The sequence below is a fragment of the Convolutriloba macropyga genome, chromosome 1, assembly GCF_964194025.1.
Source record: "Convolutriloba macropyga chromosome 1, txConMacr16.3, whole genome shotgun sequence".
In the NCBI taxonomy this organism is placed as follows: domain Eukaryota; kingdom Metazoa; phylum Xenacoelomorpha; order Acoela; family Convolutidae; genus Convolutriloba; species Convolutriloba macropyga.
In genome coordinates this window covers 81,476,769-81,502,152 of record NC_134468.1, presented here as the reverse complement: position 1 = coordinate 81,502,152, position 25,384 = coordinate 81,476,769, and the positions used below count along the sequence as shown (strand labels likewise).

General features: G+C 40.1%; 2 protein-coding genes across 3 annotated transcripts in view; one reads left to right on the top strand and one right to left on the bottom strand.

Annotated features, from left to right (window-relative positions):
- The window catches only part of LOC142343130 (dmX-like protein 1), a 76,300-nt gene that overhangs the window by 33,241 nt on the left and 17,675 nt on the right, over positions 1 to 25,384 (bottom strand). The window contains exons 9-11 of one of the 2 annotated variants that reach the window (XM_075394820.1): positions 16,144 to 16,212; positions 12,985 to 15,773; positions 11,137 to 11,341 (exon numbers count right to left, since the gene is read on the bottom strand). In XM_075394820.1, coding sequence (XP_075250935.1) covers positions 11,137 to 11,341; positions 12,985 to 15,773; positions 16,144 to 16,212 — 3,063 coding nt within the window. The remainder of the gene's footprint in view (positions 1 to 11,136; positions 11,342 to 12,984; positions 15,774 to 16,143; positions 16,213 to 25,384) is intronic. The other variant, XM_075394828.1, reaches the window with a different exon arrangement.
- The window catches only part of LOC142343190 (uncharacterized), a 93,419-nt gene continuing 84,432 nt past the window's right edge, over positions 16,398 to 25,384 (top strand). The window contains exon 1 of the mRNA XM_075394912.1: positions 16,398 to 16,412. The gene's annotated coding sequence lies outside the window, so the exon portion shown is untranslated. The remainder of the gene's footprint in view (positions 16,413 to 25,384) is intronic.

The following is a 25,384-nucleotide window of genomic DNA, read 5'->3' as shown; positions in this document are numbered from 1 at the left end:
GTTTTTATATCAGTTTTAAGTTGCGGGAACAACCAACTCATTTTGGTTGCGAAAAGGACAAAAGTCAATGTTTTTTCAAGTTTTACTTCTGACTTGATTGTTGCACGACATGCTCCAGGGGAAAGAGGAGGCCAACTAACACATCACAGACGTTAGACCAGATCGTCGAAGAGGGTGTAACCCAAGTTGCCTAGAAAACCGTTTCGAAAAAAGGTCAAGAAAAAATTGGGCTAATCAGCCAAAACGCGTGCGAGGGCGGAGACCGGGCGAACGTACGTGCCGTAAGCCGTTTTCACCTTCACCACACGGTGTTGTCCATCTCGTCCAGGGTAGACTTCGAGAACACGTCCAAGGGGCCAAATTCCACGTGGAGTCATATCTTTCAGAATCCAAACAATGTCGTTGACTCTCAGTGGTGTTTGACCACTATCGCTCCATTTGGACCTCTTTAACAGTGTCGGAAGATACTCCTTGACGAGTCGTTTCCAGAAATGGTTGACCATTTGCTGAACATTCTTCCAAGACTTGAAACTGGCGGGTTCTTGGCTGTCGAACTTTCCTGGTGGGAGAGAATTGAACGGTCTGTTAATCAGAAAATGGTTTGGCGTGAGAGGCATTTCATTTTCCGGAAGGTCAGCGACAATCGTTAGTGGTCTAGAGTTCAATATAGCATCGGTCTCGACCAGAATTGTCCTGAACACATCAAGCGACAATCTTCTGGAGCCTAGAATGATCAATAGATTGCGTTTCGCGGTCTGGATCAAGCGCTCCCAAATACCGCCAAAATAAGGTCCATAGGGAGGATTGAACTTCCAGGTTGTGTTCGTTGCTGCCATTGCTTTGTAGATTTTGTCGTTGTCGAGACGTTTCACAGATCTTTTTAGTTCCTCAGATGCACCAATAAATGTCTTGCCATTGTCACTGAGCATTGTTGTTGGCTGACATCTGCGGCTTACAAAACGTCGATAAGCGTTTAGAAAAGTGTCAGTGTTGACATGGGGACAAGCTTCTAGATGGACACACCTAGTAACCAGGCAAGTGAAGATGAGGCCGTAGTGTTTTTCAATCTGTCCTCTGGCATCTTCTATATAAAAGGGTCCAAAAAAGTCGACTCCGCTGTTCGCGAAAGGATACTGAGTAGAGTCTGTCGGAAAACGGCAGGCAAGAAGGGGAGCCATGACAGGTTGAATGTTTTGAGCGGCAAATCGTCTGCAGAGAAAACATCGGTACTTTATACTCAAAAGTGTTTTCCTGAGGCCAATGATGTGGTATCTTTGCTGCACAAAAGCTTTCACTGGCTCTGTTCCTTGGTGAACGCAAATGTTGTGTGCATGCTCTATAAAGAGTCTCGCTATCTTGTCTTTTGCGTGCAGTATAATCGGAAATTTCTCGACTTCGAGGTTATCTGGCGCAAATTGCAATCTTCCGCATGACCGAAGCATTTCATTGTTGTCCAACATTGGGTTGAGCGAACGGATTTTGCTCTTTGAATCTATCCTGGAACCACGTTTCAGGGCTTGGATTGTTGAGAAGAAGAAATTTTGCTGCGACATTTTGATCAGCCGATTTCTTGCAAGAATGACGTCTTCTGTTATATACTGCTGATCTTTAGGCCTTTGTTTTCTAATCCGAAAGACCAAATTGAAGACTGTTGCTAATGTCAGGAGCAACTTGTTCCAAGCTGAGAATCGTGTCGGGTCGATTATTTGCTCCGACAAATTGCGTGAAATTTCATGCGTTGCTAACACATGCTTTGGAGAGTTTACAGGAGCACTGAGCTGTCTTGAGGAAAGAAATGCTGGCGCTGTTAGCCACTTGGCTGGAATTTCGTCTGGATTGAGACCACGGGTCCCGTGGTCAGCTGGATTTTCTTTGGTGGTAACGTGTTTCCATTGGTAAGCATCAGTTGATGCAAGGATTTCTTTGAGGCGATTCGCTACAAAAACAGGTTGTTTCTTGGTTGTGGATAACCAGTCAAGTACTACTTGACTATCTGTCCAGTGTGTGGAACGAGTAATGTGAAACGATGACTCTTTTATGATGGTTGAAAGGATGCGCACTCCGATGACTGCGGCTTCCAACTCTAATTTGGGGATGCTGATTTGTTTAATTGGAGCAACTTTGCATTTGCCTATTACGTAACAAGTTTCAACATCAGTGGCTAAAATAGGAACTGTTTTCAAGTATGCAACGGCTGCAACTGCTACAGCTGAGGCGTCGACAAATACACGGATTTCATTTTCACTTTCTGGTGAATGGCAACTCTTATTGAGAGTTCTGTTCAATGTCACTTCTGGTGAAGAAAAGTAAAAGTCCAAACTCTTTTGAAGTGGTTTAACTACTTGAGGGGCAATTTGTTCATCCCATTTTTTCCCAAGTTTCCACAGTTCTTGAAGAACTATTTTGAAACGGATCGTTGATGGCCACATTATCCCAATTGGGTCGAAGATCGAGGAGACAAGACTAAAGATCTTACGTCGAGTGTACGCTAAGGCATCTTTTGGGAAATTAGCGAGAGGTTTCATAAGAAAAGTGTCTTTCTCAAGATTCCATTTAACACCAAGAACTCGAACAATATCTGTCTGGTTGTCTTTGTCTTCTGGAGGGATTTGATTTAGAACTATAGAGCTATTTGAAACAAATTTTGTGAGTCGAAACCCACCTGTTTTTAGACAATGTTTTGTTTGAAGAACTGCCTTACAAGCGTCTTTTTCGGTTGCATGTGATTGGATGTAGTCATCCATGTAAAAGTGCTTTCTGACTGCTTTGAGGGCCTCTGGGAAATGTTGAATGTTCTCTTTGGCACAATGGTTAAGAACGTATATTGCACACGAAGGCGAGCAATTTGCTCCAAAGATGAGTCTGGTAAATTGGTATTGTTGTATCTGATTGTCTGCTAACCAGAGAAATCGAAGAGCCGATTGATCAATCTGATGGATGGCGATTTGCATAAACATGCCTTCGATGTCCGCAAGGACTGCAACGGGATGTTCTCGAAATCTCATCAGGACACCTAAAAGGTTATTAAGGAGATCGGGTCCTGTGAGAAGGTTTGAATTAAGCGATTGGCCGCGGAATTTTGAGGCGGCATTTGCAACTCGGCGGACTTTTCCTGGCTTGTTGATATTTTCTACAGGATGGTGTGGCAGGTACCAAATTCTGTCTGGTTGAGGATCTTGCATTTCCACCGGCTTGACATAGTTTTTCTCAAGGTCTGTCAAGAGAGTCTTATTGTATTTTTCTTGCAACAAAGGTTTACGCTGAAGGCGTGTGTTGAGGCTTTTGACTTGGTTCAGTGCAGAATAGAAGTTGTTTTCCAAATTTATTTCTGATTTCCAGGGCAGTTTGATTTCATATCTCTCACCATTGTGATTGATAGAGTTCTTCAAAATATCAAGAAACTGTTCTTCTTGTTTTGTGTAAACTTGTTCACGGTCCTTCTGAATGCCATCTGCTTCAATACTCCAGAACTGTTGAACAAGTTCGTCAAGTGCGGGTCCATCTGTTCTGTTTGACACATGGAAAATAAATTTCTTCTGCTGACTTGCGGGCTGCTGAGTGGTTGCTGAGATACGATTCTCATATTCACCGGCGAGGGTCCAACCAAGTTTAGTTTTCACACCAAACGGTTGATTTTGATTGCCAGGTATAACATGTGTAGGGTAGGTGAATGCGAATGCATTAACACCGAGGAGGGAGCCGATTTTGCCATCGGCAATATTTGGGAAATGTATGTGGCGCAAACTGTTGATGGCATCACAAATTTGATTAAGTTCAAAAACTTTTGCAGCTGCGACGTTCAGGGACGGGGTGCTGAACGTTCGAGAGAGTTCAAACGATATTTCAGTTGACTTGTATGGAGTTATTGTGACTGGCTCAACAATTTTTGAGAGGGACATGCTGTTCTCTGTATTGAGAAATTGTAGTGGTACTGACTGTTGAGTTTCACGGGGAAGCTCAAGAAATTCAGCTATGGCGTCCAATACAAAGCTGAATTGGCTACCGGGATCTATGAGGGCGTAGGTATCGAATGCTTTATCCCCCTTGAGGAACGAAACCGGAATAAGCTGCAATTGCTCATACCAATTTTTTGGTGTTTCTGAGCACTGGTTAATGCTGAACGATTGGTTAATTGCATTGCCATTTAAATTACGTCGTTTCACGTTTTGATGGCTTGGGTTGTTGAAAGTTTGGCCATAACGGCTGTTGGGGGCTTTGTTTGTTCGACTTTTCTGTTGAGAAGATGTATTTGGATTTTGACTTGAATCGTTACTACTAGAAGAAGCTGTTGGATTGCTACCAGAAACAACTTCAGTAGAAAAGGCTGCTGTAGGGCGTTTGATTTAATTGGCAGGATCATGAAGAGTTGTGTGGTGGAATCCACTGCAAACCTGACATCGTTTTTGCGATGGGCACAATTGTTTGTTGTGTTTGTTGCTCAAGCAGTTTGTACACAAATTGCTTTGGCTGACAAGGTTGTATCGATCACCTGGTGAGCACAACTGATACTCAGGGCAAGTGGCAATGCTGTGTTCTTGTTTGCACTTCTCGCAAGATCGGTTTGTGTTAAAGGTTTTATTCGGAACGTTTTGTGAAGTTGACGGTTGTTTTTGCTGAGGCGCAAAGTTCCAATGTTTTCTACTGTTTTCCACTGACGCGTTGTTGACTGACAATGGGAGGTTGCTTTTGTATGGTTTGGTTTGTAGGTTGTTCAAGTTGACAAATTTTGAGGCTTGAGAACTGATGGTTCTTTGATTGCTTTCTCGACTCACTTTGTCGTAGATTTGAGCTTGGATATCTAACCATTGTTGAAAATCGACGAGAGTCGGGTCTGAGCTGAGCTCGGTAAGACAATGTTCAGTCCATTTAAGAACCAAATGATGTGGTGTTTTCTCTTTGGCCTTCTTAATGAGTGTTGTAGACTGGAGGTCTGCTGTAAATCCAAGGTATTGGAAGGCTTGCACAAGTCTTTTCAAAAATGAGGAAAAGGCAATGAAGCTTTGCTTGTTTTGGAAGTTCATTTGCCAGTTTTCGAGCTGGTTAATGAACGCATTAACAACTATAGTACGATCACCGAAATGTCGGATTAGTTCATTCAGTGCTGTCTGATAATAAGATGGATCGCAGGAGTAAGCATGAATCAAGTCCTTTGCTTTCCCACTTACAGAATTCTGCAAGTAGGTTATACGATGCATATCTGTAATGGAAGTGTTGTTGTGAATCATTGTGTTGAAGTTATTGATCCACTCGTGAAAATGAATAGGGTTACCATTGAAATTTTGAAGTTTCAGAGGTGGCAATTTGATTGAATGTTATCATTATTTCCTCTTTCCTGTGTTACATTAGTGTTCGAGTGTACTGAGCTAATATGTTGATTGACAGTGGGTAGTGAACTCTGGTTGATTAGAGGCTGGCTGAACCGATTTGGTCCAACAGGATTTAGCTGTTGATTAATGCACATTGGGCCATGGATCGTGGAAGTTACTGGGGCTTGAAGGTTCGATTGAAGTTGAGAGCCAGGAATAAACTGGTTGTTACGCAACTGACTGGGCTGTGCCATATTTTGATTAATTGAGAAGCCTGTGCTGACGAGGCCGTGTTGACTGTTCAGAGGTTGTGGAAATTGCAGAGGAGCTGCAATTACGTTTGATTCTGAAGCTACCTGGTTTGGCTGAAAATTAGGAGCTGCAGGATTTAACACGGTATTTTGATGCGGTTGTTCCATGAGTTGCATGGTAATTGGCGGGACACTTGTGGATTGTACCCCAGTTATAGGATTAATACATTGATTGGATTGTAGGCAATCGCTTTCTAAGACCATTTAATCAGTTTTACTTGGAAGATGTGAGGTTCTGTTTGCCGCTGTGGGTAAGCAGGGGAGTTTTTGCCGATCACAGTTCAACAGTTGACTATCGGGGTATCCACTGGTTCCTATGTGAACTTGAGAAGGTCCAAAAATCTGTTGCAGATTGGGAAAATTATGATATTGAGGATTTCTGTTGGCACATGAATCCTGATTGTTTCTTTGCTTTGGAAAGTTTAAATTAAAGATTTCCTCCAATGCAGAGTTTTGGGCAAATAGACCATCTGCATGTAATTGAATAGTTGGATCAACCAAATTGAATGGGTTTGAAAGTGAGTGATTGCTTGAAAGGTTCAAATTTTGGATTGGAGGCAAAAGGTTCTGCGACGTGTTAAAGTTGTCACTCAATTTGATTTGAGCTGTTTCAATTTCGTTGACCTGTCTATTTACCAGAGTGGAGGCAATTTCGAGTTTCCCTAATCTTGTTGGAGATGTGAATTTCTGGCTGGTATCTTTGTCAAAGTAGGGAAAAGGACTGGGAACATTTATTTGGTTTTCAAAGTTATTTTTCGATTTTAGAAGACTTTCATGAACTTCCTTTTTTGGATTTCTTTGGTAGGCTTCAAGCACATGTTGAATTTGAAGTCCTGGTTCATTAGATGTTTGTAGAAACAACGATGGTTGTCTTGGCCGTGGTGGTATTGGGGGCGGCTGATTGATGATGTTACTGCTGGTCTGCTTTTCTTCTATATCGCGCTGATGCTGGATTCGTTCCTTGTCGTCACTGGGCGCAGGTGTTGATTGCTGAGACAAGTTTCTTCTGCTGGAGATCATGCTAACATCATCTCTAATGCGACTGGAAGACTGACTGAGCTGGCCATCATCGTCCAAGAGATCGACTTGCAGTTCCAATTCATTGAGTCGAGTTATTAATGTCGTTTGCCTATTCAATATTGATGATGCAGTGCTTTGATGTGGCTGCTGTCTCATCACTTCCTCTGAGAGTCTCTTGAGCTCCACTTCCTGGCCTTTGATCTTGTTGATCATCAAAGACAATGATCGGAAACTCCTTTTCTGCTCCACAGTTTTCTCAAGGAGATCGAGCAGTTTCTTCATTGACATTTCTGTCGCTTCGAACATATTGATGGCAAACTGACATTCAGCGCTGTTCTGCTTCGACATCTTGGTGGCTGTTGCTTTATTGAGGCTGACTGTTGATGCTGTTGGTGATGCAGCTCGTTACTGAAGGTGAAGAACGGCTTTGAGAACCGGAGCGACGCAAATTTTTGATTTGAAAAAAGGTTGTCTAAGGTTTGAATGCTAATGATCCTAGTTTTTTCTTGTTCAAAAGACCAGCGACGCAACTTTTCTCAAAAATGATGTCCTAGGATGTGTTTTGTGTGCTAAATCTAGCTTTTTGCACTAAAAAAACCTAAAAGCTTCCCGAACGTTAGCGCGTTTTAACCTTCACCACACGGTGTTGTCCATCTCGTCAAGGGTAGACTTCGAGAACACATCCAAGGGGCCAAATTCCACGTGGAGTCATATCTTTCAGAATCCAGACAATGTCGTTGACTCTCAGTGGTGTTTGACCACTATCGCTCCATTTGGACCTCTTTAACAGTGTCGGAAGATACTCCTTGACGAGTCGTTTCCAGAAATGGTTGACCATTTGCTGAACACTCGGGGTCTCGAAGTCTACCCCTTGGACGTGTTCTCGAAGTCTACCCTGGACGAGATGGACAACACCGTGTGGTGAAGGTGAAAACGGCTTACTGCACGTACGTTCGCCCGGTCTCCGCCCTCGCACGCGTTTTGACCGTTTTTCGTTCAACAGACCTAAATAATTACTTGTTTTTTGTTGAATTAACACAAGTTTCGCTAAAATAGCTGGCGTTAACTGTTTGAACTAGTGGGTGTGGCTACTGAGGTTTACAGGAAAACTGTGCCTTGCCACAATTATGCAGTTGAACCAATATTAGACCAGAACTCAAATAATTGTTACATTAAACTCCTTTTTCTTGAAAACTTCAATAAACTCGTCTGTTTCTCTCAATACGAATAAATTACCAAGCTTATAAAGCTACCCAGGAAATTTTTCTTAGCTCCCTAACCCTAACCGAGCACTATGATTAAAAAATACCTCTCACAGTTTTTTGCGAATTTATAACTTTGAAACCTGTTCTTTTTCTAGGAGTTTATTGTTGCTGTGACGGCTAAAGATAAGAAATTTGTAAAAATACGATACGTTTAGGCAACAAGAGTTACAGAGGGGCTACTGAATGCTAGAAAATTGCAGAGACGAGTCATATTGTGGAAATCTTCGGAACTCTTTGGTGTATTGACTTTTTTCGGGTTTTGCAAATCTTTTTCGTTTTCTTTAAAACTGTGTGACACTATCTGTTGTTTTTCACTCCTTCTTCGTTATCTTTAATATGCATTGACTCTACTAAACTTTCAAAGCTCTCTCCCACAGATATCGTCTGAGATCTGCCTTTCAAAAAAAAATTGAAAGTAGAAAAAAAAGACATCAAATTTTCTGGTGACTACTGGAACCAATTTTCTTCGAAAACTCCTATTCTGCTGATGGTAACGTCTGAAACCAATAGGGATAAAGAGACTTCGCAGACGGCAACGTCTGAGACCGAGGACTTCTGCAAAAATCAAGTTTTGGATGTTTTTTCCAAAAAAGAATTAAAATGGTAGTTATTTTGGTCAAATGAAAGTTTTGATATTTTATGTGGAGCCTAATGACTTTCTATTTACTTCCCTATACAGTTGAAACTATAAAGGCGACTGACATTGACTTGTTTTAGGGGTTTGTTTAGTGTTTTATTTGGGATTCAAATGAAGATGTCGTCAGAAAACTAACTTATGTTTTTGAATTTTCTGAATTCAAAAAAAAAATTTTTTCTGACATTTCTCATTTATATGATGCTGGTGTGATATATCGATCAAAGTGGCTTTTGTTTGATCAAAAACCACTTCAGAAGAATGGTTTAATAATTTTTTCCGCAATTCAAACGGATATGTAGTCAGAAAACTAAATTGTGTTTTTTGAATTTTCTGAATTCAAAAAAAAATTTTCTGACATTTCTTATTTATATGATACTGATTGGATATATCGATGCAAATAGCTTTCTGTTTGATTGAAAACCACTTCAGAAGAGTGATTTAATAGTTTTTTCTGCAATTCAAACGGATATGTAGTCAGAAAACTAAATTGTTTTTTGAATTTTCTGAATTCAAAAAATTTTTTCTGACATTTCTTATTGATATGATGCTGGTATGATATATTGATCAAAGTGGCTTTTTGTTTGATCGAAAATCACTTCAGAAGAGTGGTTTAATAGTTTTTTCCGCAATTCAATCGGATATGTAGTCAGAAAACTAAATTGTGTTTTTTGAATTTTCTGAATTCAAAAAACTTTTTCTGACATTTCTCATTGATATGATACCGATGTGATATATCGATCAAAGTGGCTTTTTGTTTGATCGAAAACCACTTCAGAAGAGGGGTTTAATAGTTTTTTCCGCAATTGAAACGGATAGGTAGTCAGAAAACTAAATTGTGTTTTTTGAATTTTCTGAATTCAAAAAATTTTCTCCGACATTTCTTATTTATATGATACTGATTGGGTATATCGATGAAAATAGCTTTCTGTTTGATTACAGACCACTTCAGAAGAGTGATTTAATAGTTTTTTCTGCAATTGAAACGGATAGGTAGTCAGAAAACTAAATTGTGTTTTTTGAATTTTCTGATTTAAGGAACATTTCTCTGATTTTTGTGTTTTTTTCCGCAGATTTTTCTTTAAAAATGAGAAAATTGCCTTAACTCGCTTTGAAAATAATGGAACTAGTCAAGGTTTTTGAATCGAGGTGTTATAGTAACAAATAAGCTTTTTTGGGGGACAAATATCAATTTTTTGGAGGCTTTTTGTCGAAAAAAAAAGTCGAGATTTTGGATGGCTCTAACCGGGGAACAGGACATCAGAGGTAACGTCTGAGACCTCGGGCGGACTTCTGCTGGTGACGTCTGAAACCAGTAAAAAAACTTGATCCTCTCGTCGGGGTGACGTTTGTAACCCAAACTTGGCTTCGTCGCTGAAAAAATTGCTTGTCTTTTTTTTTGTGTGTCTTTTCTGTGTCTTTTCTTTGTCTTGACCGGTTCCCAGCTTTCGGGTTCCGTTTACTGTGCTAGGCACTTGATGGTTGCACTGACCGCTGATGCTCTCTTCAGTGCGTCGCACAAGTTGTGGAACAAAGAAACTATTTGCCGGTAACAGGGGAGACTTTTGTCCTCAAAATTGTTTTGGGGAAAGAAGGTTTTGTTCTTTGAACGAAGGGTAAACCATAAAATGTAAGAGAATGTAGATAAGGATTCAATTACATTGTTCTAGACAGTTTGTTAAGTTTTTTATATCAGTTTTAAGTTGCGGGAACAACCAACTCGTTTTGGTTGCGATAAGGACAAAAGTCAATGTTTTTTCAAGTTTTACTTCTGACTTGATTGTTGCACGACAGACCATGTAAATGTCAAAAAGTGAATTTACCATAAAGTTACTACCAAACATGTCAAACAATTCCAACAAAAATCATTACGAAACTCAATAGGACTCTAAATTTGCTACAAAAAGTTGTTAAAAAGAATTTCTGGTAGTTTGTTACGTAACAAATGAACAACATCTTTCTAGAGAAACAAGAGAAAAACTAAAAACTTAAGATGAAACAGAGCAAATTCTAGGTTTTCTGGTGTAGACAAACACTTCTCATTTCCAAAATTAGAGAACTTATCAAAAACACCAGATCAAATTCAGAACACAAACCACCGGTAGATGACAGCAAATTTTAAAATCTAAATCCGATTGCAATATCGTCATTATATTGGTGGGCTGATGCTGGAAACCAAGAAAAATTCGTTCAAAAATATCATTTATCATTTAGTTGATTCAAATTGATCAATGAAACTCCGTTTTGTAGTTTTCAAACTTTGAAGACTGCATTTCAGCAGATCGATATTGTGAATGAGTTATTAAAATAACGCACGAAAAAACAAATCATGTTTACGTGACGACACAGGAACAAAAGCTCCGAGTCCGTCTAAAAAATAAGCGCAAAATTTTTTTAAAAAACCCAAAAAACTTATCCGAGCGCAATTAAAATGAATGGCATACTCAGTTATTTAAAACCGTATTTTCAAAGATTGTGAAAAAATCAAGCTTTGCGAATAATCTGCATTACACCTCTGGGTGAAAAAATTTACTGCTTCTGCGTTTCCATTTTTCATTTGTCAGTGCAGTTGTCTCTTGAAATAAAATCAAATCACATGCCTAAGGTTTTGACGAGATGGGCAAGTATGGCTTTGACCCGAGGAATCTTGCCAAAGTTGAGCAGTCCAATGAGAAGTTTTGGATGGTACTGAGGTAGCACGGGATTAAGTGCCCTGCTCTTCTCAAAGATGCCCGGGTCAATAGCGCTCATCAGTTTATTCCCCGCTTCCCCATCGGCGTCTTTTCCATCTGTCACATCTGCTTTCTAAAACATCACATTTCTTCAAATCTATGTTCACCATTTTTCATAGCTCGAAATTGCTAACGAATTGGGGCGGTGAGCGCTGCGAGGGGGGGGGGGGTGAGGTGAGGGGTCAAATTCTTAAAAACTACCCTTCACACCTTGAATGTCTCCTAACAGGGTTGGTGAATCACATATTTAGACATCCTTTAACATCGGATTCAAACTGAAAGGTTGTTAGCAAAAAAGTTGCTGGAAAATGTAGGACTTGATTTGGTGACCAATCTGAAATTTGTGATCAATCCGAATTATGGTGATCAATCAGAAATTGATCACCATAGCAAACACCATAATTTTAAACTGATTTAAACTACTCCCAACAATTTCAAACTTCAATCAGAATGAAGTACTGCATTTGACCGTGCCCAGCGTGTCGAATCAAAATTCACAGCGACTTTTATGCTTTCGTGGTTCACCAGTAACGTTTCTCCGGGCAAAAAAAAGTAAATTCAACCAAGCCAAAAACGGTCAGCGCAATAAAAGATGACACCATAAAGAAAGACGTCTAAAATAATAACTACGTACTTCGTTTTACAGCAATTAAAAACATAAACCCTCTAACGTCGTATGAATTGCTCCCAAACAGGAGGGGGGTTTAATTTAGCAGGTGTAGCTTAGAAAATTTAGAAATTTTTTAATGGTTGCAAACTAAATCCTCCCTTATTGGGGTTTGAACCCTCGATCTCCACAATCTCAACCAGTAAGCTATAGCGGTTAAGACATTTCGTTGCTCAAAATCGCGTTTAATTTAGCAACAATCTATTTCAGAATGAGAGCAATTGAGATTGCACAAAAATTAAGAAATCAAGCGCATAAAAGTCACGTGAAAGCGACGAATGTCCTTAAAAAATTCAAGCTAAATTCAAGATAGAGCAAAAATTTTACATTAAAAGGGCACACATTTACAATTATTGCTTCAAACTCCGTTCCAACGCTATTAAAAAGAAAACCATCATTGGTTATCATTTTGACGCCAAGAAGCTTTCAAAAATAAAACAACTATCGTCTGATGAATTGCTCAAGAACAGAAGAGCAGTAGCTTGCTTTAGCTTAGGAAGGCCAACCGCAATGGGTAAGAGGGGCGCTGCAGAGAAAAGTGTGTGAGCAGGTGGCGAGCCATACCTACGAATCGCCCTTCAAACCATGCTACCAGGAAGTCCAGTCTTCGTTGTAGTTTCCTTGAAAGGTACACTTAATGCCTACGAAACCTCTAAGAGACCTACATAGATACTTAATGCCCGGGCACTTTCATCCCGTTTCTTTCGACGAAAAGTCACACACGCGGGCGAAATAGCATTTTACAGCAAAATGGCAAAACGGTTTAAAAAAATAGCGTACAAAAACACAGACAACTAGAAAAATTTCTTCCAACTATGTTCAAAAGCAATTAAAAACAAAGCTGGAAGATGACCGGAAAAGATATTAACTCATGAGCATTAAAAATGTTAAATTGCTCGTTGTAAATCAACATGGACCATTTAAAGCAAATAAATTTAATTTGATACACGAGTCTAATGCGCACGTTATTTTCTGACATCAATTAGAGGCGAGACACCCACATAAATTCGAAATAAATTATTCAGTAGAAAAATGAAATGGTTACTGACCTTTTTATTTTCACTGAGGTAGGAACTAAGCGACAGTGAGGAGAGACTTCCTTTTATGGAGGCGTTAGCACTTTGAATTGAGCCTTTCAGTTTCTTCGTTTCACTCAGCATACTTTTGCTGCTATGTTGAGACATTTTTGAAACCACCGATTGATCAGTTTCATCCGAGTTTAAGAATTCGTGCTCTTCATTTACAGGATTCTTCGAAGTCCACTGGCTGAAAATTTGCATTTCGTTCATCAAGCCTAGAATCAGGATACCATTTGACACACTAGACATCAGAACTGGGAAAGGCGACAGCTCGTCGGATGTCGAGATCTTTACGAATGCAATTGGAACCCACGTTCTTGAGAACTTCTTGCAAACTGGAGTCTTGTTCAGAGCGCTTGAGGGATTTGCTTGAGTTGTTGTGAAAGACGAATAGACTACAACTCGATCTCCGGTACAAATACAAAGCAGGTACGATCCATCATATTTCGGTACCCACGAAATGTGAACGAACTCACGTTCACGCTTTTCAGTCTCGTGCAGGTCAAGATAAACTTTCTGAATTTTGCTATCAGCCGTTTTTCTACTCACAGAATCAGATTTGTGTTCCAAGCCAAATCTGTCGTGCTCGGATTTAATCTGTCGTGGCGATTTCGTTTTTCGGTAGAATGACGAAATTCTTCCGAGTGGTTCCTGCTTTGTTTTGAAAGTTTGTGGCAGATTATTTTCGTTTCCATCTTTGTATAAAGCGTTACTCGCAACCACACTTCGAGATGTTCCAGCTTGTAAGTCTGCAACACTAGCACCGTACACCATATTTGGCGATTTAGACTTCGGAGTTTCGACTGTATCTTCAACGACCCACGTAGAGCCACCTGAGCTCTCGTTTTCGAAAACCTCAACTTTGATTGATATCAGATCACTGCCGGGATCCGCTATTTTATAAGCCAGAGCTAATCGACCAAAATTGGCGCAGGTCACACTGACAGGAACTGAGTCCAGACTCATCGACGAATCCTGAGATTTGGCAAACGGATGTTTCCATTGACTCCATGAGAACTTCCCACTTTTTTGAAGACAGTTCCAGAAAAGGACTCGTTTGTCGTCCAAGGCAGTGACTACTTGGTACAAGTTCTCCTTCAACTGATGATTGATTTCTCCAGTCGAAGACAGAACTTTGCTAACTGGTCCGAGCTCAGCAACCGACGCTGATTCGACGTTGGCACCTTCGATACCCAACTCCTGGCAACCTTCAAACGTCGATGATACTCTCAGCTGGTTCTGAATAGGGTTCGTTAACATGCTTGATCGACTTTTGGGTGACAACATCAAGTCATCACTATAATCAGGCACCTGTTTGGCTTTGGTTGCTAAAGGAGGATCGAACGGTTGAGGCTCGGAGATGAATATTCTGATTGTCCATGTAAAGAAGCACCATTCGTTGTTTTCGGCTGTCTCATCAGGCGACTTCGCAATAGCAACCAGGACAAATTTTTCATCAAAGTTGAACTCGTTAAAAGCGACCGAGTTTCTTTCTCCTCTTGAGGACTCGCGAGAACTACCATGCGCAACAAAATCCTCGTATTTGAACACGTGAAACAATTTGACAACATAGTTTTTCAAGAAATCTGAGTTTTCAAGTTGATCTAGTTCGATGATACAAGCCGGTTGGTTCGTGCTTTGTTGGCTCACGACATTCAAGTTGGATGGCTTGCTCGCTCTTCTACTTTTAACAGGGCTCCCTTTCAAAACTGCAAGCTTCGTTAGCAGTGGCTGCGCATCAATGATCGATTGATAAACACGTAAACTCTTCCCATCGAAAGCCACGAAACTAACACTCGGAGATCTGGACACGGGTCCCAAAACGTGACTTGGAAGCAAGGTAGGAATCCATGAAGTTGCACAAAATGCCGATATAGAAGGACTTTGAACTCTGGCCAGCTCTAGAAGACCTCCAGACTGTGATAAAGGTCCCACGGGGTCAACTCGCCAAAGAATCAATTCACTGCACAATCCATGAGGAGCTGATAAATCTTCGGTAATGACGTCCGAGTTCTGCATGACCGACTGCTCCAAATGACTTTCTAATACAGACATCTGAGATACTAGCTTTTTTCCTTTCCTTGCGAAATGCGGAAGAGTATCCGACTTCTTTCCATTTTGATAGGAATCCGTTATCACCATTTTGGGAACGTTGTGATGCGAAGTCGTGATGAGAAGCGGCAATGATGGGTGATTTTTGAGATCAACCATGTGGAATCTATGTCCAGACACTCGACAAAGATGAGACACAGTCTGCAACGAGCTGTACTTGCTGTTAGCGTCAAAACTTACTTCCCATTGATTTAAGGAACCATCGCTATGCTTTGAGAAAATGACTACATTGGGTGCAAATAATCCATTAGCAAAATTCTGATTGGTCAAAATGAAAGGATTGCTCATTTGATGCTCAAATTTCAGTTTTAAAAATTTTTCGATATCCTGACACAACGCAGCTCTGTACATAAGAAGGTTGTTAGAACAAGAAATAGCATCTGAAGCTGGAAAAGCATTCGGAATTCTAGACGCAAACGATATTTGCGGATGACGATAAGAGCCCGCTGTGTGCTCGTCCAGAGAATCAATTTTCCACAAGAGCAGAGATCCGTCGATCGGGTGTATAGAAAACATCATGTCGTAACTGCTTTGCCACTCTTTTAACCAATGAGGCAGTGATTTTTTCAGCACCTCAGAGAATCCCTCGACTGCCAGGGGTTCCATTTTGAGAGACTGGTTGCGCTGTCGCTCGTTTTTCTCGTCACCTATAACCAATCGAAGTGTTGAAAACAACCTATGACACGAAAAAAGCCCATTATCAAGAACACTGAATTAGTGACAGGATTGAAATACTTCATGTGACTGAGAACTGGTCTTTAGAAGCCAAAAGTTACTCAAACAGTGAACCCTATTATAAAATTTTAACGGTCAGATGGTGTCGTAACAATCATATTAGATCATAACAATCATATTAGCTGATTTGAGAGGTGGCATGGAACACAGCCTATCAGTTTCATCACACCAATAATAGTTAAGCTCCAATGAAGAGGGGTAATTGTCAGCAATGTGGTGATACATAAACCCAATAAACCCGGGGTGCTTCGTTGTTAATCACAAGTACCGACAGACTCTTACCTTCCCAGTCAAACTCGAGCAGATCATCGAACAACGTTATTGCGATTCGAATCAGCGATTTTCCGCTCTCTTCAAAACACATGCATGTCACACATTTTAGACTCTCATATTATAGCCGGAAGATTGGCTAAAAAAATCAGTGAGGCTTAAAAAATCATGAAAAAGTGTTAGCAATAAATTGATGAGGCTTGTTCGATTTCACTCCGCAAAGCCTTTTATCATGGCGCCTTTATTATACATGAGATTCTTTGACCATAAACTTATTAAATTAAATTTAGTTTAAAAGTACAAAGTCATTTTGTTGAGCTAGGTAAGTCACGTATAACCAAAATCTAATCAAGAAAATTACCTAAAACCCTTTGCTAGAAAGATTGAGAAAAGACGTCACGCGCAAAAATGCCGTTAGTGAGAGGACAAAGTCGATAAAAAATGGAGAACGAGGATGAGAGGACGAGGATGAGAGAACGATAAAAATGGAGAACGAGGATGAGACTTTCTCAGCTTTGCTATGCGAACAAATGTATATTGAAAAAGACAGTCAGACAACAAAACAAAAACAAAAATCAAGATCACCGTAACGTAGCTACGCTCAGTACAAAGCCATACGAAGTTTTATATGAAATTCATTATAATTACAGAAGTATTAGGCTAATAACAGTAAAGAATATTTTTGAAAATCTGAGAGGTCTGATCGCTTTTACTGAAATGCTTTTTCTGAAAAAAGCCCAATAATTTGAGATGAATTTTATTATGATGCGAAAGATTTGTTCTGCTATTTAAAAAACACAGAAGATCGATAGATAGTAGCAGCAAAACCTCCTAACACCCACATACCAATTATTAGAATTTGTTTCCTAGTTTGAATTGAAGTAGGATGTATAAAATGAAGTAGTCTTTCATCCAAAACACGTATCACGCAACAACATAAGTCGAATTGCTTTCAAACGGTCTGGAAACATTCACGTTAAGAATTCATGTTTTCCCAGCAGCTTCAGTGACTTAAAAAGCATAGTCTTAATGCCCTCAGCACTAGAAACGTTTTATGAGAACAAAAAAGCTTTCACTAGAGGGGTTCATTTCTTCATTCTCAACCAATAAGCTACAGAGACTTTCAGTCTCTTCAACTCACAATCGCTTTTATAGCACAAACCTTTACTTCAGAATGAGAGCAACTAGATCAATCAATCAATAATGAACTCAAGCTTGAAAAAGTCACCCAAAAAGTAAAAGAATGTCATAGAAAAAAAGTACAATAAAAGGTAAGAGGAAATTTTACAAAAAAAGTCATGCACGTTGACAATAATTGCCTCAAACTTCGATCGAGAGCAATTAAAAAAATATATCAGAAAATTGGCAGTACCAAAAAATTGCATAAAAAAGACTAGACCAAACAAAGCCGGCAGATTGCCGAAAAAAACGGAAATGGACGCTTGTGGCCGTCCATGAAATGAAACAACTAAAGAAATAAGATAGACAATTGAACCACCAGTCCATTAATAGACCACTAGACTTATTGGGTTAGATTCGGACCGAAATTTTATGACATTTACGGTCTATAAGAAAAAGCCCCAAAAGAGCTTTTCCAAAAATCATTCGAAATAAAAAAAGACTGATACTCTAGAATAAGGGCATATAAATTTGGCACCACTTAGATTGGCACACACTATTGATCTTTAACTAGTAAATGTTCATAAAATTTGAAAATCAACAAGTGAGTTCAGATGTCATTTTTTGAGCAAGGTAAGTCACGCTATGGACCTGAAAGCAGAAATGACGTCACGCACACAAATTTTTACAACAAATCAGTAGAGGTCACTGAAATCATTGAAAAAGTCAACTCCAAGACGGCAGGTCTTAAGAATCATCGATGGAGACGTCGAATTAAAAAACATAGCAGGACAAGTCCTGAAATACAATCCAGAGAACTAAATGAAAAACCTAGAAGTACTCTACATGACCAGCAGATCAATTGAACAATGCCAGCGAAAACAAAAACAAAATCATCTCAAAAAGTTGAAACAAACAAACTAAACAAAAATATACTCAGTGCTTAAACTCTTGAAGCTTTTACCCCGAAGGCAAAATTTGATCCGTTTAAAAAAAACTATTTCAAAAATATGTCCAAAATCACTTTTTGTCTCTGAAATCAGTTCAGTATTCTATCTGCAATACCTAAAAAATACTCATTGGCCCTTGAAGATCGATTAAAATGACAAAATATTCAAAAAATTGAAATCAATTGAAAATTTTTATCAAAAGTTGCTAAAAATTGTGATATTAATATCTTCAAAACAATTCTTGTGTCTCTAGAGGATATCCAGTCACCCAATTTTAAGCATAAAAGCATTCAATGGCTCATAAAGATCGATAAACAAGGTAAAAGACAATTTTCAGAAAAAAACTCAAATTATCAAAAAACAGCACTTCGTTCTATTAAAAAGTTGAAAACAATTCCAGAGTTACTAGAAACTATGCAGTGCCCTATCATCAAACCATAAAGGAGATTACCTGGCCCGTGAGACCGGAAAAACGCATAAAATAACCAATTTTCAAAAAAAATTGAAAAAAATTGAAAAAATTAGTATCATTTTGCGTGTTTGTGTTTGTAGTATCAAAAAACATAGCTCATAAAATGGTCATACTTATATATGTTCTCACTGATTATAAAATTGAGTATCTGATGATAATCATAATACATTTCACGTCTCCGGATGGGGGTCTAGCAGTTAGCCCAAAACAAAAATTCTAACAATCAATTCTCTTCTTCATTCCTCCTGAATATTCTCCTTCAAAAATTCAAAATATTTCTACCACTTCAGTTCAACAAATCCAATCCTTTTAATGGTAAGCTATTTACACCTAAATCATTCAATAATACATACATTTTTCCACCAATAAGATTTAATTAAATCTATATAGAAATGGCTTATTAAATACAATCAAAGCTTGAACATTACTCTGCGCTTCTTTAATATTAATGTTTACACTAGTTAGCAATAACTCACAAAGCATTGATCCTTTCAAGCATTTAAAAACCACATCAACAAGATGGCTTTTGGTGTTATGGTAAGTATACTGAAATTTTGCATGCAATGAGTATCCAGTTTTAACATAAATTTATTAAAATGGTGTGTTTAGGTTTCGCGCAATTTGTTTGCAAACAAGTTGTATGCTGTCTATATCTGCTGGAACAATCTCTTGATTCGTCAGGTAGAAGTGTTGTATCACCTGTTGCCCACTCAAAACAATATTCTTGTTTGCAAGTTTACTCATGGGATGTAATCGTGTATACTGATAATCTGTTGCGGAAACAACCAACATCGGTTTTGATTTAATTCTCTTTTCACCAACCACTGATGTTATAACTCTAGCAAATCGTTGACGACAACATAGTATAACATGTAATAGTCCAAAGTGCAATAATAATGAAATACAAAAAGAACAAAGTCCAATCGTCGCTGACATTTTCCAAGTTCCAGCTTCTCGAAACTTGTTCTGAATGCTTGCTCTCAAGTTTTTCAATTTGAGAACAAAAGGTTCTGAAACTTCGTCTCATTTACCGAGTGATTTTCTATGAAATTCAGGCACCGTTAACATTTTTATTTGTACTTGTTCGATAATTTGTTTGCGAGCTTCGGACAATGATGAGATGTGGGAGTTTACTAAGGGGAAATCTGGCAGCTTACTAAAAAGATGCTTTAATGGATCAGCTAGTTTGATGTCAATCTATACTGCGCTATCATTTTTGCAAGAAAACAAATCAGCTCTCAGTTCCATTGAGCTAGTCTCTAATTTTGTTCCGCATTTTAATTCTAACACATACCTGACACCCAGGAAGTTTTGTTTAGGATGGTCCGTATTTTTCAAAACACTGAGAAAAAGATCGAAGTTTTTACCGGATGATGTTATCAGCTATTTACCAATACCAAGATTTTTCACTTTTTCTTTAATTGGAAGTTTGACCGTCAGTATATTACAATTCTGTAATGCTGAGAACTGGTTGCCAATTAGTAGTGAACCAAGAAACGCATTTTCTGCTGTTTCCAATGAGAATCTATTTATGCACACAGAAAAGCTACTGGAGCCCAAACAGTTGTCAATTTGAGGCCGTGAGAATAATGCTATGCGGTTTGTAGATTCAGCGATTGCAGTACAATTTGATTCCAATTCATATTGAGAGGCGTAACCATCTTCGTTTGGCATTGGTACTGCAGTTGCTCGATATAAGTTGAGAACTCAATCCAGATGCAAAGGGCACTGCTAATGTGAAGATCATACCTGAATTGACTACAGCTACATATGTCAAGATCTTCGTCTCGTAATATGTAAGAATTTGGTTCGTTGGAATAGCAAGTGTAAACCTATCTGTCTGGAGAACTTGAGTTAAGGCTACTTTTAGAAGAATTTCAAATAGCATTGGTCGCGGTAGTAGACATCGGTCTAACTTTATTAACCAATGACATGACAGAATTCAGTAAATTGAGTTTGTAGGCGTAAACAGCGACCCTGTGGGCTTTAATCTCATTGTTAATTGCAAGTAATTTTGTCTCGCAAAAACTTTCATCAAAGTTCAATTTAAGACTAATCAAGCAAAGACAAAAAATCGCAAAAAAAAACATGAAAAAATGCACCATTTTGAGCTTAACAACTAAAAATGATCTTTTAACCTTAAATTAAGGCCATCCCAGCAGCTGCACCACTCTAAGTACTTGAAGGACTACTGAAGCCCATCTTAAAGACAGCGCGCCAATATAATTCAAATTCTTTAAATTGTAAAAAAAAATCACGATGTCCCCTGTTAGAATATCGATTAAACTATGGTCTTAAACTTAGTGAGAATTAGAAAAAAAGTTTGACTTACCAGATTAGAAAGACAAGCAATATGACTTCGATCAAAGAAATTATATAAATGAATCGTCAAGAAATGGTGCTTAGAATCAATATTCGGTTCAAACTGGTGAATCTAGATAACTGTTATTAGAGTTAGATTAATTGATGTAAAATCTTCCCAGCATGTATTAAATGATGATGATATCTCCGGAAGTGTGAATGAATTCTTAGAAAAGTGCAAATGCATTCCATTTATGGTTCCCTTTGCGACTGATTTGCAGAAGCAAACCATATTGGGTAACCTTTGCTACCCCCACTATAAATCACGGTGCTAAGATTAGTTTTGTATCTTGACTTTTTCATTTTGATAATAGGTATATATATATACAGCTGATTTTTGAGTCCTTTTTCATTACCAAATTCAAATCACCATCTTGATCTAATAATCAGATCTCCTGTAAATCTCTAAATTCTACTGTAAAATATCATTTTGTTATTCTCTCATTTTTGAGAAATTAATTCTTTTACTTAGTTAAAAACGCTTTTTTATTCCGCTTGCGAAAGTCCATAACACAGCAGGTTATGGGCCCAGCAATTTTCTAAATCATAAAATTAATTTCCAAAACAAAACTAATTTGTTGACAGTCATAATCCTTTTCTGCTTAGTACCTTTTCTTTTCACAACTGTTTTGCCTGCTCAAACTCCAATGGATCAACAGACAGTGAAGCTGCTGGCCTACACAGGAAAGGCACAGGACTTTCCAATTTGGAGCACAAGATTTGTGGCGATGATGCAGACGAAGGGACTCTACAAATCACTACTGGGGACAGAGGAGCAACCCAATGAGCCTGCGCCACTGGCCAATGGGGCAACTAATGATGAGAAGAAGAACCACAAGGTGCTGAAGGATGCATATGAGAAGGAAGTTGCAGACATCAAGGAGAAACGGAACAATGTGTGGTGCCATCTGGCACTGACTCTAGATGCAACAACCCCCATGCTGATGAGACATGACTGTGTGGGAGATGATGGCATTGGAGATGGAGCAAAGGCTTGGAAGCTTTTGCAAGAGAGATTTCAGAGTGTGGAGACGCCGACAGTGGTGACTTTTGTGGCACAGCTTGCTCGACTGCAGCTCGAGGATTCTGAGGATTTGGGCAGCTTCTTCATCAGAGGACAGGAGTTGCTCACAAGGCTACAAGAAGCAGGGGAAGAAGTCTCAGAGACCCTCTTCAACTCCTTGGTACTCAATGGTCTGCCAATGAGGTATGAAAGTTTTGTTATACAGGAAAGCTTCAACCCGGCAACGAACTTTACAGAGTTGAGGAAAAGGCTGCAGAACTTTCATGAGAGCACGGTGCAGAGACACAAGGTACAAAGTGGTTCAGTGGCACTGGCAGTGAAGCGTGACTTCAAGAAGGGACCCAAGAAAGGAAACTGCTTTGTGTGTGGGATCCCTGGACACTTTGCCAAGGACTGCAGGAAGAAGGAGACAGCACACTGCAGCAAGTGTGGTGAGAAGGGTTACGACAGGGCATGCAAGAGACAAAGAGATGGAGGCAAACATGAGTCAGTGGCAATGGGTCCAACATTGGTTACACCAGACGAGGAATGCTGGGCAGCTCTTACCCAGTGGAAGACAGCAGGCATGCTAGTGAACAGTGGTTGTACAGATCATATAGTGACGAACATCGATGCGTTCCTGGACTTTGTGCCCATTCAATCAGTGGTCAGAAATCCCAACGGAGAGGCTTCCACAGAGTGGTGGGCAGAGGCTGTGTGAGGATCAGCATACCCTCAAACAAAGGGGAATTCCAATGCGAACTCAAAAATGTTCTGTGTGTGCCGGACTATTCGTCAAACCTCCTATCAGTCTCAAGATGCACGGAGTGGGGACCTAGCTTCACTTTCGAGAGAGGAAACAGCTGCATGAAACTCCAGAAGGGAAATCGGGTAAAACTAACACAAGAAAATAATTTGTTTTACTTACCCTGCAGCGTTCTAGAAGTCAAGATGAGTTCCAACAGCGTGAAACTTGACAGTGCAAGGAAGTGGCACCGACGATTGGGTCATTTGAATCAAGCGGATGTGGTCAGGAATGCACCAGAGACAGTGGGGGAACTCGATGATGTATGTAATGTGTGTGCATTGGCCAAGATTACAAAGAGTCCAGTACAAAGAGTGGCAGAGACCCAAGCGGAAGAGAAGCTGGATAGGGTGTTCACAGACGTGATGGGACCTTTCAGAGTAGAGTCACTGTCAGGGTTCCGGTTCTGCATAGTGTTTGCAGACCAGTACACGAAGTTTGTGTTTGTGGAATTGCTTAAGGCAAAAAGTGAAGCATTGGCCAGCCTGAAGAAATTTGTTCTCAGTGCGGGGACGCCCAAGAAGCTGAGGCAAGACAATGCAAAGGAGTTTCTCTCAGAGCAGTTCAAGACGTAGTGCTTAGATGCAGGCATTCTACAGGAGAAGACCATAACAGAGACGCCACAACAGAATGGGTTAGCTGAGAGGTGCAACAGGACACTGCTGGAGATGGCAAGATGTTTGCTCATTGACTCAGGACTTCCCAAGATGTGGGAAGCAGCAATTCTTCACGCAGCAAGGATCAGAAACTTGGTTGTGAGACGAGGAGAAGAAAAATGCCCAGCAGAGCTGATGAGAGGTATAAAAGCTAAGCTTCCAATTAGTAAATTATCTATTTTTGGTTGCACAGTCTTCATGAGGAAGAGGGACAGAGAAGTCAGCAAACTTGAACCCAAGGCACTGGAAGGAAAGTTTGTGGGTTACACTGAAGGAGAAAACGGATACCTGGTGTACATACCCAACACACTCAAGGTGATAGCAGTTCGAGATGTGATCATCAAGGAGTCTGAAGTGGGCTCAATCCCTGACAACAACGAAACGGCTGACCTACTAGATGATGAGTCGGAACTGGGAATCTGGCACCCAGATGATGGTCATCAAGACGATGACAACAGAGAACGACAGGACACATCTACTGCAATAAAGCAGGAGTGGCATGACGCAGGGAGCGTGAATACTCAAGAAACAACACTGAGACAAGAGGCCTCGGATGTTGGAGAAACAGCACTAGATGAAGGATCTACTGCAACAAGAGGGAGTCACCGAGACTCAGAGTCACTGGAAGACAGTGACAGAGAAGACTTCTCACAGTTAGAGACAGTTGGCTTCAAAGAAGATGCACTGGAACACGCGGACAGAGCAGAGCCCAGACGAGGGACACGAGCAAGGAATTTTCCGCAATTTTTTTTGGAGAAGTGAGGACCCATCTTGCTGTGACTGAGGGCGACTATGTGGAACCCAAAACAGTCTACGAAGCCAAGCAAGGTGACGATTGGGACCAGTGGCACCGGGCAATGAAGGACGAGGTCAAGGCACTCCAAGACAACGAGACTTGGAACCTAGTGAGACCACCCACAGACAGGGACGTCATACCGGGCAAATGGGTCTACAAAGTGAAATTGGGACCCAGTGGTCAAGTGGACAAATACAAAGCGCGCTATGTGGCGAAAGGCTTCAAACAAGTGGAAGGACTGGACTACTTTGAGACTTTTGCGCCTACCTGCAAGCCAGAGACATTCAGGATTCTACTTCAGCTATCAGCGAAGCAGGGCCATGTGATGCACCAATTTGATGTCAAGACTGCTTTCCTGCACTCACCAATCGAGGAAGAAGTTTATCTGGAACAGCCACAGGAGTTTGTAAAACGCGGATCAGATGGGGAGAAGTTAGTATGTCGACTAAATAAATCAATTTATGGTTTGAAACAGGCTGCTAACAACTGGTACAAAGAGCTGGCAAACTTCCTACTGAGACAGGGGTTCACCAGAAGCAGGAACGATCACTGCTTGTTCGCAAGATCAGAGGCAGAGGATCACACCTTCATCTTGGTCTGGATTGACGACATCATAGTAGCATCATGATGTATGACAGTGGTCTCTGATGTCAAGAAGGCACTAGAAGCAACCTTTCACATGGAAGACAGAGGGAGAATACACTGGTTTCTGGGTCTAAGAATCAGACGAGAAGAGGGCAAAGTCACAGTCGACCAAGAACGCTACATAAAAACAATGCTTGAGCGGTTTCAAATGGATCAATGCAAACCTTCAAGAACTCCAGCTGATTTGAATTTGAAACTTCAGACAGCACAGAACGGAGACGAAGAAGTGGACCACAGGATCTACAGAAGCTTGGTTGGATCACTTCTGTATCTGGCCAAACAGACGAGGCCAGACATCATGTTCACAGTCAACATTCTGTCCAGACACATGAATGCACCTACCAATCAACACTGGAGGTGCGGAAAACGACTTCTGCGACATCTTCAAGATTCAAAAGGTTTAAAACTTACGCAAAAGAGGCTAGTTACGATTTACAAGGGGGAAA